The sequence below is a fragment of the Rhinolophus ferrumequinum genome, chromosome 7 (genome assembly GCF_004115265.2).
Source record: "Rhinolophus ferrumequinum isolate MPI-CBG mRhiFer1 chromosome 7, mRhiFer1_v1.p, whole genome shotgun sequence".
NCBI lineage: Eukaryota > Metazoa > Chordata > Mammalia > Chiroptera > Rhinolophidae > Rhinolophus > Rhinolophus ferrumequinum.
The window spans coordinates 38,686,534-38,702,957 of NC_046290.1; the positions used below are offsets into that span (position 1 = coordinate 38,686,534).

A 16,424-nucleotide genomic window follows, 5' to 3' on the forward strand; every position below is an offset into this window, starting at 1 on the left:
CAAGGCCTTATATTCTGGATGACTCCAAATGTCTGCCTTCTGTACACCTATATTCAGGTTGATCTACACCAGACGTCAGCAAACATTTGAAGTAAAGATCAGATTATAAATATCTTAAGCTTGAGGACCAACTACTCATTTCTGCTACTGGTGCTTCAAAACAGCCATAGAAAATAAATGAACATGCCTATGTTCCAATAACACTTTGTTTACAAAAAGAGACCATAATCCACACTTGGCTCAGAGTCCAGACTTGGCCTGTTGGTTATAGTTAGCTGAGCTCTGCTTTACAAAGGTGAAGTTTTATAATAGGGAAGGCTGGTATCACTATAAAAGATCATTCATCTCAACAGGCCTTTCAGAACTGACTGCCAGTCCTACAATATCTCACCAGTATTCTCTGCAATATCCGTAGCTATTTCAAACTTCCGCTCTCCATAAACATCTCCACTTGGTCACAACAGGTGATCTGATCATTTATTCCAAAGAGAAAATAGGAACCAATCAATGAGAATTCCTTTAATGTCTTTTTAACAAACACACAACACATTGCTTCCACTTACTGTTCTCCTTCTTCACTCCTGTTATTATGGAAAAATGATCCTTCCTCATATTTAAAGTTAACCCCCTCACCCCACGCATTATCTCCTCTATCTTCCTGTTATCTATAACCTCTTTCTCCCCACTGACTCATTCCCAACAGCACTAAAAATGTTCAAGTCTCTTTCATCTTAACAGCAAACTCCTCCCCAGACAAACAAAACAAGAAAAAAAACCTTTTCACCCAAATTCCTCCTACTTTTCACAGAAATGGAAAACAATAACCCTAAAATTTGTATGGAACCACAAAAGATCTCGAATATCTAAAACAATCTTGAGGGGGAAAAAACAAAGCTGGAGGCATCACACTTCTTGATTCAAACCATATTACAAAGCTGTAGTAATCAAAACAGTGTGGTACTGGCATAGAAGCAGACACACAGATCAAAGAATAGAGAGCCCAGAAATAAACCCAGGCATACATGGTCAATTAATTTACAACAAAGGAGACAAGAATACAATGAGGAATATAGTCTCTTCAATAAATGGTGTTGGGAATACTGGACTACCACATGTGAAAGAATAAAACTGAACCATTATCTTATACAAATATATCCACTCAAAACAGGTTAAAGACTTGAATGTGAGACCTAAAAGCATAAAACTCCTAAAAGTAAACATAGGGGTAAGCTCCTTGATGATTTTTTGGATCTGAAACCAAAAGCAAAAATAAACAAGTGGGACTATATCAAGCTAAAAAGCTTCTCAACAGCAAAGGAAACCATCAACAAAATGAAAAGGCAATCTACAGAATGGGAGGAAATATTTGCAAACCATGTATTTGAGAAGAGGTTAATATCTAAAATATACAAAGAACTCATATAACTCAATAGCAAAAAAAACCCCAAACAGTCCAATTAAAAAATGGGCAGAGAAACTAAGTAGACATTTCCCAAAGAAGATACACCAATGGCCAACAGATACATATAAAGGTACATCAACCATCAACAGGGAAATGCAAATCAAAACTACAATGAGATATCACCTCACATGTTAGAAAATAATAGGTTATCATCAAAAAGACAAGAAATAACAAGTGTTTGGAGAGGATGTGGAGGAAAGAGAACTCTTGTGCACTGCTGGTGGAATGTAAATTGGTGCAGCCACTATGGAAAACAATGGAGGTTCCTCAAAAAGTTAAAATAGAACTACCTTATCACTCAGCAATCCCAGTTCTAGGTAGTCATCCAAAGAAAAGGAAAACACTAATTTGAAGAGATACATGCACCTCATGTTCATTGCAGTATTATTTACAATAGCCAAGATATGGAAACAACCTAAGTGTCCAGGAATAGAGATGTGGGGTGTGTGTGTATTTTGTGCGCGTGTGTGTGTATAATGGAATATTATTCAGTCATGAGAAAGAGGAAATCCTTCTATTTGTGACAACATGGAGGGACCCTGAAGGAAACTATGCTAAGTGAAGTCAGACAGAGAAAGACAAATACCAGTTGATCTCTCTTATATGTGGAATCTGAAACCAAAAAACAATTTCATAGAAAGAGAATAAAATGGTGGTTATCAGGGGGCGGGCGATGGGAGAAATGGGGAGATGTTGGTCATAGGGTACAAACTTCAACTTATAAGACAAATAAGAGAAGGAAAAGTTGCCTAGGGAACGGGACTTGAGGGCAGGGAATACAATACAATCAAATGTGATCAGAAGGCAAAAGGAGACCAATTAGTGGCAGCAAATCATTTATGTTGAAAAGAGGTAGAAGCTAAGGTTGAGGGAGTAGGGAGTGATGGAGAACTTAGAATACCAGGCTGAATTCACAGACAATGGGAGTCACTAAAGGGGCTAGGTAAGAGACAGGATGAAGCTGCTTATAATAAGGTTAATTCTGGGGTAGAAATTACCACAGAAAATGTGGGAAGAAAAATAATGCAGGAAAACTAGTTAGGAGGTTTTAGTAGTAGTCTAGATATCCAGTGATGGTGAGGGAAATAGAACAGAGTACTAAGATTGGAGGACAAAATGGGTGTAAGGGAATGATCATGTTAGTTTGTTTACATGTTAAGTTTGAGATGACCCCACATTCAAGTACGAGGTTCTGTAAACAGGTAGAGACAATATGGGACTAGAGCTCCGGGAAAGATTAGCACTAGAAATATACATTTGACCAGATGGAAAAACTATTATCTACTGTCAACCTTTACTAAACTATATTAATAACTTTCTTTTCCTTTAAGTTTTTATATTTGGTTCAATAGGAGATAAAACCAATTTTCTTCCTAATTTTCTTCCAAATAACCACTAGACCATAGTCATTTTCAAATAATAAAGATAATACTAGCTAATGGTTTATTAGCACTTACTATAGGCTAGGTGCTATTCTAGTTTTCTTTACATATATCAACCTTCTTAATCCTCACACCCATTCCGATAAGGTACAATCATTATCCACATTTACAGATGAGGAAAGTAAAACAGAGGGTTCAGACACGTGCCCAATGTCATACAGCTAGTCAGCAGCACACAAGATACGAACTTACGCAGTCTGGCTCTCTTTAACCACTATACTGCTTTCACATCTAACATACATTGTATCTTCACAAATAATCATACTGAAAAGGCTTAGGATTAAATTCTCCTTCATCCTACAGAGCCATTTGGAAAGGTTTAATATACTACTTGTAATGTATTTGTATCCCATACTTTCAGAGTTTTATCAAATGAGCTTGACGTGAACATGCCAGTGTCGTGAGGATACCACTGGACAGTCTCCACACTGTATTTGTGAACATCAGGATGGTTTCTACAAAACAGCAACCAACATTAGAGATAACTGACTTACGTGAGTTTGAAATTGATCCTACATTAACAAATAGCAGTTGCAAGAAGGATGATATGAATGGCCAAATGTAGATCACAAGCCTGTGTCCTAGCTGCCCAGGGAGACAGAATGTTCAGGCACTTCTGGTTTCAGGCTTCCGCTTCCTACTAAGGCTCACACACTGAGAGACTTCCTATTTCTATGCTGTAGCCTGGAGGGACCATACAGCTACACTGGACCTATTCATGGAAGGGGCAGGGATTTCTCCTTCTGGAAGAGATACCTAATCTGGTTTGGGATTTGCTCTTCCCAATATCATTTGATCAGCACTGCCATTCTTAGAATTGCTGAATGCCTCACATACTTCCATGGTACCCTGAACGGTATTACTTTTGATCAAGGAACTTACTCTATGATAAAAGAATGCAACTGGTAGATACCCTGGATTCGCCACGCGTATGTTACCCATCACCATAGAAACACGGTCTGTTGAACGACTCAGTTATGGTACCAGCTACAATCCACCATCTGGTGAGGGTGCTGTGCTGGCATGAAGGATGCAGCACGTGCTCTGAACCGGTGCTCCACAGTGTGGCACTTCATGGAATCTGACTTCAAAACAAACTGGCTCTTAAGGAACACGTATGACATAATGGAGGGAAATTTGAACACTTACTGGATATTTAATATCAGAAATTACTGTGTATGTGAGTCATGTGGTTATGGTTATAAAAAAGTATCTTTTAGAGATACAAGCAAATAATTCTGATTAAAATGATATGATTCTGGATTTGCTTCACAATAATGCTCAGAGTGGGTGGATGGGGTAGAGATGAAACAAGATTAGCTATGATTGACGGTTGTTGAAGTTGGCTAACGGGTACGTAGCTCACTATACTACTCTCTACTTCTGTATGTTAGAAATTTTCCAGAATACGATAAAAGTCATCAGAAGATTACTGCAAGCCTGTGCAGACAAGACCATCATGAGTTCCGACTCCTTAAGGTGAAGGTTTGGCTCACAATACAGGTAAAGGACCTCGAACAACTTGTGGTGCTACCTGAAGAATGACAACATGAAGAAAGGGAAGTCTTAAGTGTCAGATCTGGTCTTGAGACAGCTACAAAAAATACAAGGACTCTAGTGCCTACCCATATGTCCTTTCTTTCTATGTCATGTATATGTTTATATTATTTTAACTCATTTAATTTCACCTTTCTTCTCTCTTACCTCCATTATTTTATATAGGTTAACTATACAATTGCGTTCACAGTTTGTATACTACTGACATAAGATCATGTAAAAACTACTGGAAAAATGAACATTATCTTGAACTGGAGCCGGATGTAGTAACTGAATAATAGCCCGACGGTCATCACCCTTTAGGGAAAGAGGTGATACATTTTTGGTTGGTGATACATTTTAGTGGATATTGAATTATGTTAGGCTAGAACTGTTTTTTGTTTGTTTGTATTTTTAGAGGAAGAGTAAGAATGGGAAGAAAGGTGTATATGGATGTTGGATATTCAAATGCGTCGACTGTGGTAGACATGTGTCCTTTTCTTGGCTGCTGAGCACCCAAACTCCTCCTGTTTGGGGGAATCTCCCTTGTTTTACTGAGAGGTGGGACCCTAAACTCTTGTCACAGAAAGCAAGGGACTCCTCCAGAAATTCTCTTTCCCTTCGCCTTAGCAGCAAGGGCATGGAAAATTGTGTCGTGGGCTTCATCAATCCTGCCTGGGACTCTCAAACTCCAAGCTGGTAACGTGAGTCCCAGGGATAGTTAGCAATGATTTACAGCTGTGGAGTGGAGAGTCAGTGTTGGTGACATGCAGCAGAACTCAAACTAAAGTGTTCCTTGGTGTAACCTCGACTGGGTGTTCTTTACCCTAGTTTCTCTTGCTTTGTGCTCATTTTCTACATTTGATTTTCACCCCTTCCCGCCAGTTATGTGAGATACTAATTATCTTCCCAATACATTTCTGCTTAAGACAAGCACAACTGAGTTCTATTTGCTCCTTAGAATCTTGATCTATAGAGATTTCCCAGTTTTAAATAAAACAAATCTTTAATGTAGTGATTACAAATAAAAGCTCATTTATATTTTAAATTAAAATTTAAAATAAGACAAAATATTGTAATTATTCCTTTACTATGTATGATCGTTATCTCATTCACATTTAATAAGAATTTTGGTAGAGGAAAGGAATCGTTTTGGTGCTCCAGAACAAATACAATTGAGTAAAGCCAAAACTCATAAATATCAGGGAACATCATAAGCCACATTAACTCAATAATGATTTTACTGAAATTATCTTTTCAAGTTAGTTTATAAAGTCCTTGATGTAAATATGCTCACTCATTTTGTAAAGATGCTCACTATATGCCCCATTACATTCCAAGTCATACTTTTAAAGACAGGGTTGAATTCAAGAAGAAAAATCATAGTAAAGCAAAGATTGATGCACTAAGCATTTACTTGACCTCATACGCCAGAAAAGCAGCTCCTTCATGGAGAAACATTATCTATATAGCATGTGGTATACATTAAAATACTATTTTGCTATATAAAAAAATCACACAATGTTAAAAATGTTAGCTAAGATATAATAAGATAAAAATGAATTAAATATGTCTTACACTTAGAATTTAGTTTTTTTTTTTTTTTGGTTTTTTTGGTAGGAGTGGAGAGTATAAAATGGTACAAGCCTCTTAGAAACCAAGTTTCAGAATATTTGAGGTAGTATTTTGTTTTGTACCAAGTTTCTCTATAATTGTATTAACTTCCATTTACACAGTGGCTTTATAGTCTCCAAGTTGCTTTTGGAAAGATACTTAATTCTCACAGAAACCTTGTAAGAATCTGAGGTTCAGAAAAGTTTCCCGAGTCTGTATTCCAAAATAAAGCCCCAGGGCCAAGAACAATCATAAATCTCCTCACAAATATTCATGGACTTACACACCTATTCTAGTGCTTTGGGAAGAGCTCTAATACAGAGTAGTTGTTGATATTAATGTTCATGAAGGTTTATCCTCTTGAAAGCATTTCTCAACACCTATTTTCTCTGTAAATTCAAAGCTCTGCTCGATATCAGATCAGATACAGGTGACAAGAAAGAATTAAGAAAGAAAGAATTAAGTGGTGACCATTATAAACAAATTATAAAAAAGTCAAAAACATTTTATTAAAGATTTTAAAATAATTATCACAAGACTGGAAAGACAATAAAGAATAGTCAGAAAACTCAAGACAAAGAGAGGTATACTTTTAAGTTAGGAAGCTTTGAGTAAGTAAGTAGAGAGTTAAGAAGGCTATGTATGCATGTGTGTGTCTGTTTGGTAAGGGATTGCCAGTATATTTATTGCTTCTAGCCATTAATCTTTTTGTTCTATTAATATCAGTTGAAAAATCTAATTTGTGTTTAGAATGAGCTGAAAGACGAATAAATGAATCTTATATAAGTGGTACTAAAAACTATAATTAGTCACTGAGGTGTGCTATGTAGGTATAGAATAAAAAGTACATCATTAAAAGTTTTTAAATAAAATCCTTTTGGAAATTGATGTCAAAGTTGTTTGGGGAAAGTCATGTTAAAAACATATATACCTGAATTTCAGTTATTATTTTCAAGAAAATGTCAAGGGCTATTCATGTAAATAGATTACTTGAACAATTTGCTTGAGACATTCATATGACTGCTATTTTCAACTTGCATTTGATGTAAAAAAAACATTCAACTGTTTATAATTTCATGAATTACATTTTTAATACACACCTGTCAACAGAACACACTGCTTTACATGTGTAATAAGGTTGTCTGCTGGAGTTCTCAAGATCATAAAGTACAATCACACCATCTGAACCACCTGATAACATGCTAATAATGAAAAAGTTAGTATCAATTTATTTTACGTACTTCACTTATGATTACACATTTCTGACATTAACTAATCTATAAACAACCGTATGTGTTATGCCCACAAATACGAACTAAATCTTCATTATATAGATTTCAATAAACTAAATCGTGGTTAATCTAATATTTGTAGAAGAATGAATATGGAAAGACTCAGCCGTGATCATTTAAAATTTATCTTCATGATACCAAAAGAAAGGACAGTAGAAACAAGATGGTAAAAGATATTTCTTACTACAAAGTAAAATGTTACAAAATATAGTAAATGTCCTAATTATAATTGTGCTAAAGGAAAATGGAATCAGACAGACAGCTATTACTGATGCTAGCCAGCTATCTGATCCTGGGCAAGTTATTTCACCTATTTAAGCCTTTCAACATTTTAGAAAAGGGGGGACATTTTTATCTACATCATAAAATTGATGTAAATATAAAATATGCAAGTTCCTTTTATAGTACCTGGCCAAAAAAACAACAAATGTTAGATTTTTTTCCTCCTCTATTACAAACACATTTACTCAATTCATTCAACTTTGAGAAGTACAAATGCCAGGCACTCTGCTAATACAACTGTGAACAAGACAGATGTATGGTTCTTTTCTTCCCAGAGTTTTAAAATTTAGTAGGGAAGACAGATCTACCAATTTATATATCTACTAAAGTATGCTATTTGCTAATATTATTGCTCGCCATTAATCCTCATGTTGCTGTCTCTCTATTCATTCTGGTTCTCTGATTTTATTCTCTGGTAGGTTCCTAAGAAAGGGCTAATGAGAACCACGTTCCCTGAATTTGTATATGTTATTGACAATTTTTCTGTCCTTTTGTACTTGAAAATCAGTCTGACTGCATATAAAATCTTTGACTCATTTTATTTCCTTGAACATCTTAGGTAAAAATGAAAACTTCATTTCTCTGGGCATAAAGCCCAAAACCAAAGTCAAGCTACAATATGATTTTCTTTCCCTACATATAGTTTCAGATCTTATTTATTCTAGGAACGTTTCCTTGGATTATAGTTTTAATATTTATTCTGTTCTTCCACCTGTGGGTTTCTTCTCTGAGAATACCTACTATCTGTACAGGTGGATCTCCTTTGCCTATTATCTACATATGTCCCTATCTCTTGAATCCTTTTTTCTCCACTTCTTTTTTATTTAAAGAATTTCCTCCTTTCTACCTTCACCTAAGGAATTCTCTCTTGATTTACTTGCTTGTATTCCTATGCTTTAATCTTCATTTCTGAAACGTTTTCTTTTATATCTAATTTTTTTTCTTGAGTTGGTACAAGCTCATTTTGTTGTGAATCAGTTACAAAAGGCCCATGAAACTAGGAGCATGTCCAAGTACCAATACCAATTTGTAGAACAACTAGGTTAATTAAAAGTAGTTCTTCAAAGTTCTTTTGCTCAAACAGTTCTGAAGTCCAACTGATGATGGGCGGTAAAAAAGATAGCAGTAATACCACTGAAGTATTTTTTTTTTATATATTCAACGTTGACTTCATTACAAAAATTTTGTAGTTCTGTTACTCTAATTGTATATATAGAGAAATATTTGTAAATTTTAACAACTACAATTTTTATTTTGGTTGGTAAAAATGTTGTACCTTGTTGGACAGATACAAGTTTCATGTATACCATAATCAATTCCGAAATCATTTATACTTCATATATGAACTTTGTGAAATATATATATATTTTTTTACTATGGCACTACATGTATTATCAAAACAAAAAACAAATATTTTCAAAGTGGAACTTTTAAACTGAATTTGAATGGTATTTACAATAATGCCAGATATTTCATCTTTGCTAGAATGACTTCCAAAAAGAATGAGTTCCTTTGAGTTCATTAATAGGGTGAGAAAACTGAATTATTATTGGAATTAACCAACTGTATTTGAAGTATATGATGGCACGGAGATTATTTAACTCTGAGGTTTATTATTCTGTTAAGAGTAAATTAAGGAGATATGACTTCACATTTTACATGGACAAGAATAACCTGTATCAAAAATGAATGAAATTAACTTAGAAGAATTGAAGGTATAAAAGTCAAAGTGGCGGCTGGTTAGGTTCAGTTTGATTAGAGCATGGTGCTGGATAACACCAAATGCCAGCCTCGATACCTATTTAGGCCACAGTGAGCTGTGCCCTCCTTGAAAAAAAAAAAAAATACTGTAATGGCAAAAGAAAAGTCAAGATTTACAGAATGCAAATGTACTCTGAAGTTGCACCTCTTAAAATACTATTTTTCAGGTAGCTCTCTTAAATAATTCCTAACTTTGGAAAGTAAATTTTTTACCAGATCTGTGTATTCTGTTTTCCATTCTGGTTTTAGAGCTTTCATGGTGGTTGATAAATATTAACTATTTTGAGCAAGTTTCATGTGCACTGATTTTCTTAAGAAAAAAAAAATTAGTATATAATTTTCCATTAGACATAAATTTTCCTTTTTATTTCTTTCTTTTCTGCCAAAAAGGTTTAATGCAAAGTACAGCAAACAATGAAGTAAATAGTTGTAGATTTTGACCATGAAATAAAGGGAGAGAAACCATTTTAGTGAGAATCTTGACTTTTCTCTATATGCTCTGCAAAACTCTTCAGCCTGTATTTCTCACAACATTTCATGCATATATAACCTATAATTTCCCACATTTCTCATTGACACTGCCACCTGGTAGCCTACCGGCTTCATGTACTTCACAGGTCAAACAACTGATCACTATCCAAAATGGCTGGCTGCAGAAGCAGTACTGAGTATTTTTTCCACCAGTACCCAACACCGAAATTAATCAGCTATCCCTTGCTGTTCATGTCTGCATTATTTGATAAGCAAATGGCCACAGCTGTCTTTGAATAGGAGGTTATGTTAAGCCTGGAAAGTTCAGGAAAAAAAAAAGAGTTATCGCTGGTCATCTTTTAGATTTAACCATGTGTTAAAGTGAGAATTTGTTCACTGTTCCTGTTGCTCATATACTATTAGGTGAGACCATGAAGCTGGAAATAAAAGTAGGATTTTATCAAATCTTCCCTGGTTATTTTAATGTATGTAATAATAACCTCATTATAATTGTAAAACTTGTGGGCAAATGCTAAACATAATATGACATGATAAACTTTTTCTTAGTTACTTTTATACTTGTTCTAATTAATGGACTACATGAAAGTTTTAAACTTCTTGTAACAGTCATGTGGAGTCAAGGTGAGTTTTAAGTGGAGGGATAGCACATTGGATTTGCATTTTCAAAGCACTTCAGCTACTGTGTGGAGAATATACTGAAGAAGAGAAAGTATAAGTGATAATACTTTTGATTAATAGCAGTGCAAACCGTTTATATGTCAGGTCCTATGCTAATCATGTTAAATATATTATCTCAATGAATCTTCACAACAAACATGTTAGGTATTATTGTTCCCATTGTATAAGCTAAGGCAACTAAGAATTAGAAAAGTTAGGTAAATTGCTCATAGTCACACAGCTCATAAAGTGGTAAAAACCAAGAGGAACTCAAAGACTGGTTTGCTTTAAACTTAATTCTCTAAAATATTTCATATTTGTTTTCCCATTAGACTCCTTTAGAATAGCAACTATGTTTTAAAATAGCATCTACAGTTACATACCCCAGCACTTAAAAGCCTTCTCCATCTAAAAGAAGTTTAAAGTTTGCTGATTTAAAAATGAATATATGTATATTAAAGTAGTTTAGAAATGTTTATCTGGCAACATTTGTAGGAATTAAGTTCTGTATTTATTTGAATTAGTAGTATCAGATTAAAATGCTACAATTTAATATTTTTACTAATATTTATGAACCTTTACATAATCTGAAAGCAAGACTTTACTGCATCTCACTTAGAAGAAAAAATGTATAAATATAATAAACTTACTATCTCCCTTCCACAGGTTCAATGTCAAGGGTTGTTAATTCCATTGCCATGGATCCTTTCAACATCTCGGTCTTTGTTTAACTCCAGTCCCAAAAACCCTTTAAGAAAATATAAAAATTAAGTGGGGGAAACAGATAAAACTAAATAATAAGAAAGTAATTTAAACGTAAAAATGTCCTTTACTTTACCAGGATTACATATAGTACAAAAATCGCAAGTAATGCTTAGATCTCTTTCTATCACCCATCCAAAGATATTTATAGATTTTTAAAGACCTTACACAATTTTTAAAAAATCAAACAATAACAATGACATGTAAAGAATTTAATCCTGAAGCATTATCTTAAATTTCATTTAAAGATATTTTATTGAGTTATTATTTTAATAAGTATTATTTTAATAAATATTTATTAAAGTTATTATATTTAGAGATAAATTTTCATGAAAAATTAAATTCTGATAAACTTAACTGAGGACACCTAGTGGGACAAAAGCTTAAACAACAGTATTTTTTTAAAATTCCCAAGAGTGTTTCTTATGCCTTAGGTGTAAATACAAAATGAGTATGTTCAACAATTAGGCGCATTTAAATAAAACCAATTAAATATTTACAAATAAAAATGATGAACAAGTACTCTCACAAATTAAGACAAATGAAGTTCTGATATTCCATAACTCAAGCATCATTATTCTGGTGAGGATATTAAGATTAAATGAGTGAATACATTAAAAAGTGCTCATTATAATTATTCGGACATAGTAAGTGCCTGGGGAATGTTAACTATTAAAATTTGTCTTAATCTATTGGATGTTAAAAAGAATTTACATTAATTTAACCAGAATGATTTTTAAATTCATTATTAATCAATATGATGCTAACTTAGATGAAATTTTTTACCCTATCAAATTATCAGTTTTTAAAAAAATAACAATAGACAGTGCTAGAAAAGGTACAAACTGATACTTTTACACACTGACAGTAGCAGTACTAATAATTAAAAGCACTGTGGAAATCATTTTAGCAGCATCAAGTGTTTGATTTAAAGATATACATGGCCCTTTGTCTTCTGGAAGACACTTTTGCTTTAGGTTCAAATATCCAGTCCAACAACTTTCTAACAACTACTACTTCTCTGACATTGATCAATAACAACAACAGTTAAAATTAAGATCCTACTATTGCTGACGTTGCAATCTGTGGTAATAATAAGTGGGAGACCTCCTAGATGGTAGGTTGTATTATTAAATGCTTCCCGATTATAAAACTAAGGACATAAGAATTTGTCCAAGGTCATTCATCTAATAATTGTCTGAACTGTATCTGAACGCTGACATCTTTTCTCCAGACCATTATGTTGTCCTGCCGTTTCTGAGCTTCAATATTCTACCAGAAAATAATTTTTCACATTTTTCTATTGAATCTTCCATTCTTCTTAAATCGTTTCCTATTGGTTATTCAAATTATACCAGTAATATGTGCTTCTTGTAACAAGTAAAAAAATATCATACAAACGTGTGCTAATCATCCCTTCCTTGAGTCCTTTTCTACCAGTGGGAAATGTGCCTCCCGTTATCATTAATTATTTATTTCACCAATCCCCCTGTACACAACTAATCTCCCGTCACGCTACCATCCTCTCCTCCTACAAGGATGCCTCACTAGGCTTGGGCTTTGATTTCTGCTCCTTCAACACCTTTATCACCTGAGCTTGTCAGTCCCCACACTTAGACTACTTTCTCAACCTGTTCAGGCTCTGAAATCACTCTAGGCCAGCCTAATCCCTACCCGTGTTTGGAAGCCTACCTCTGTCCAAGCTGAAACTTGAGGACTGAAATTGTTCCGGAACTAGGAGGGGTAAGAGGAAGGGAAAAGGGGCAGGTAGTTTGTGTGGAAGGGGACAAGGTGTGCAAAAAAAAAAAAAAAAAAAAAAAAAAAGTTACTATAGCAGGCCTGAGACTGCTATCCTTAGAAAAGCTTGCTTTCAAGACTGGGCCTTGCCTGGTTCCTAAGAATTCAGGGGGGTTCCCATCATTCCTGGATAAGAATGGTTCAGTGTGACTAAATTATTTGAAGCAAACAAGTAGTTTGCTGTATGTTAAATACTTGCTTTCCTTCTGGGAGTCTGAAATTTTGGTATATGCTAGGAATTTTGGTACGTGTTCTCAAAGAAGAGGAAAGCCGGGTTTGGTGGAAGGAAAGTGATAATGAGGGCGGGAAAGACAAGCCTAACACAGCCATTGGTCCAAATTTTAACTGGCCTGTTAGAAAAAAAAGTAAGATTTCCTATACCTTCGTGTGGACTCCACTCTTCGTAGGCGAAGAGGGTCGTCCAATCCGGTTTGTCGCGCCGACAAAACCCTAGCATCCCGTTCTTTTAACTGGGTAGAGGTCTGGACGCCGCCATGACAAAACTCAGAGACAGGGCTGTAACAACAGAGTCTCCATTGGTAGAGCAGTGATGCCATTTGACCAATGGTGATCGCCGTTACTGGAGGGGACTTTTCTGGGCCGGTAGGCGGGGTCAGCGGCTGGGGTGTTCTGGTTACATTAGCGACGGATTCTGCTGCTACTCGCGCTGGAACCAAGGCGGCGGGTATGGGTTTGTCGCAGAATTTGTTCCGCGCCCTGTGGAGAGTGCTGTCAAAGGAAGTGAAGGAGCAAGTGGGGCACAGACCAGTTCGGGAACAAATACTACTATATCCCGGAGTACGAGAATTGGAGAGGTGAGATGAGAGCGAGAGCAGCGGTGGCGTGGTCAGTAAATGAGTGGAAAGTGGGAGCGTCTCGTTAACTAATGCAACGTGCGACATTTGTGATGTCAACCTGAGGGACAGCCCCGGTTTGTTCACCCGCCGCCCCTTCACTCTGATGGCCTTCGCGGAGCGGCCTTGAGCCGCTGCCCGGACGGGTTTGTGTCCGCGGTCCCTGCGCCCGGCCGTGGCCCGCGTGAGTTCGGCACACACCTCTCTAGTCCCGGCGCCGACAACCACGCGAGCGGAGGTCTCCCCAATGTTGGTCCTTGCCATTGGGCGACGCGACGGGGACAAGTCCACGGAGGTCTTCTACCGAGGTCCTCGGAGGGGGAGAAAGGTGGCCTGTGCCCCGCTTGCATCCAGCCGGAGTGGGGTAATTGAAAAGGTGTATTTTAGGCGTCTCTGCTTTCTTCTTGCTTGGGGTTGACCTTTCTCAGCAACCTCCAGGGCTGGCCCATGCAGTCAACCTTCCTTGCAACCAAAACCTATCAGCAGTAGGTCCGTGCACAGTCTGAAAAAGAGATCCCCACAAGGCTGCATGTTACCTTTACCACCCCGATGAACTCACTTTAACATGCCTGACTCTGATCGTGATGTTTCTGTGTAGGATGCGTGCGAAGTTTGCAGTGGATTTGGGAGTTAGGTGACGTTCCTGTTGGTTGAAATCACACCTCGTAGCAGCCGTCATAACCTCTTCTGTGTGGTTCCCAACACTGCGATGCAAAAGATCTCAGACTTTGGGGTCAGAAAGGCATGGTGTAGAATCTCAGCTTTGACACCTATTTAATACCTAGTAACTGAGGGATCACGGACAGAGTATTTGTCCTCCCCAAGTAGTAGTCTGCTGTTACTTTTCATAACACTGAGCTTTAGTTGATGTTCTCTAAATGGAATCGATTGAGAGCAAGGCAGGGATAGGAATTGACGGAACGTTAACAGTAATGCTTGCTGTTAGAGTGCAGGACAAATGTTTCATCATGTAGATTTACTTTTGGAAAATAGTTTTGAAAACTGTATAACCTTCATTAGGTTTTTCGTCTTTTGCATCTTTTGTTTACACTAGGGCACTAGCAGTGATTTCAAACTGTTCACCTTTTAATAAATAAATCTCTTCAAGTTCAACAGTTTCTTAGAAAATCTTATATTCTAAATTTTTAAATTTTGTTCAGTTTTTAATGAGGCATTGTACATTTATAAAAATTGTGAGCAAACAAAAATTCATGCTAAGGTTTTCATGAAAGGATTCACTGCCAATTTATATTTCGAATTTATGTGAGTATATTTAGACTCACATATATTTGGATTATCATTGTGTCAAACACAATATTTTAATATTTCCTGAATTTATATTTTGTGCTTTTTGCTTAAAGAAGAAGAAAGATGACCTTTGAATATGGAGTTCTAAAACACTTTGGGAAAGCCAAATCAGAAGTGTAAGCCAACTTTAAAGGTGTAATTTTAAAACTGAGGTTTGTTAACTATAACTGAATTTTGTTTAAATTGAAGCTTATTTTTATAACATTTCTGTTCCTCCCTTTTAAAAAGAATATTAGTTGGATTTTACCTTTTGGTCTAACCTGAGAATCACGTGTGTTTTATTTATTCATTTATTTATTTTAAATTATTGAATTGTGAAATATTTCAAACATAAAAAGTAAAAGAGAATGATGAAAGAAACTTGGCATGTACCCATTACTCACTTTCAAACAGTTGTTGACTCATGGCTAAATTTTATTTTGCCTTACCCCCACTCATCTTTCTTATTTTGAAGCAAATACCAAACTTCATGTCAATTTACCTATTGAACATTATAGTATTTATCTCTTAAATGCAAATTAAATATTTAATGTTTTTTAAATATAATAATACCATCATCACACAGATATGAACAATTCCTTAACATTATCCTGTCCCTCTCATTTTCTTGGCTGTCCCATAATGCTCTTATTTAATGATTGATTTGTTTACTTATTTTTGCAGGTTTAGTATATAAATTGAGTTCCAAAGTCTTTACATAATGATTGCTAATATGTATTTAGCCTCTTGTAATTTAAATGTTCTCTCTTTATGTTGGTTTTTTCCCCCCCCATATCTCTTTCTCATACACATACCCCTGCTTTTTGGGGAGTAAGTGCCACAGATAATTTTTTTTTTAAATAATAGCATTAACCCATTCACATTTGTTGTAATAAAGTGGTACATTTAATCTTACTTCAGTCATCTGATTTTTTATGTTTTCTGTTATTTGTGTTTTCTTATTCCCGACTACCCTCCTTAGATGCCTTTTGCAGCATAGCCCTCTTTTTACTTGAAATTGACTATCTGTACCAAGTGAGACCTGAGTGAATGCCTATAGGCCTGTCGCTTCTCAGAGGGCTCTAGTAGAATTTCTCTGGAAGAATTTTACTAAGTCCTCAGGATGCCTTCACTTCTAGCTCCTGCAAGTTGGAATCTTAATGTTAGTATCAGGTCAGAATCATAG

At 35.7% G+C, this 16,424-nt stretch overlaps 2 protein-coding genes across 2 annotated transcripts in view; one reads left to right on the forward strand and one right to left on the reverse strand.

The window, feature by feature from the left end:
• The window catches only part of ERCC8 (ERCC excision repair 8, CSA ubiquitin ligase complex subunit), a 35,742-nt gene extending 24,453 nt beyond the window's left edge, over nucleotides 1-11,289 (reverse strand). Inside the window, 3 exon segments of the mRNA XM_033111066.1 lie at nucleotides 3,236-3,359; nucleotides 7,155-7,256; nucleotides 11,189-11,289. Coding sequence (XP_032966957.1) covers nucleotides 3,236-3,359; nucleotides 7,155-7,256; nucleotides 11,189-11,253 — 291 coding nt within the window. The 5' untranslated portion in view covers nucleotides 11,254-11,289.
• A 2,422-nt stretch (nucleotides 11,290-13,711) lies between these two features.
• The window catches only part of NDUFAF2 (NADH:ubiquinone oxidoreductase complex assembly factor 2), a 122,492-nt gene continuing 119,779 nt past the window's right edge, over nucleotides 13,712-16,424 (forward strand). The window contains 2 exon segments of the mRNA XM_033109885.1: nucleotides 13,712-13,853; nucleotides 13,855-13,912. Of these exon segments, the coding sequence (XP_032965776.1) occupies nucleotides 13,785-13,853; nucleotides 13,855-13,912 (127 nt within the window). The 5' untranslated portion in view covers nucleotides 13,712-13,784.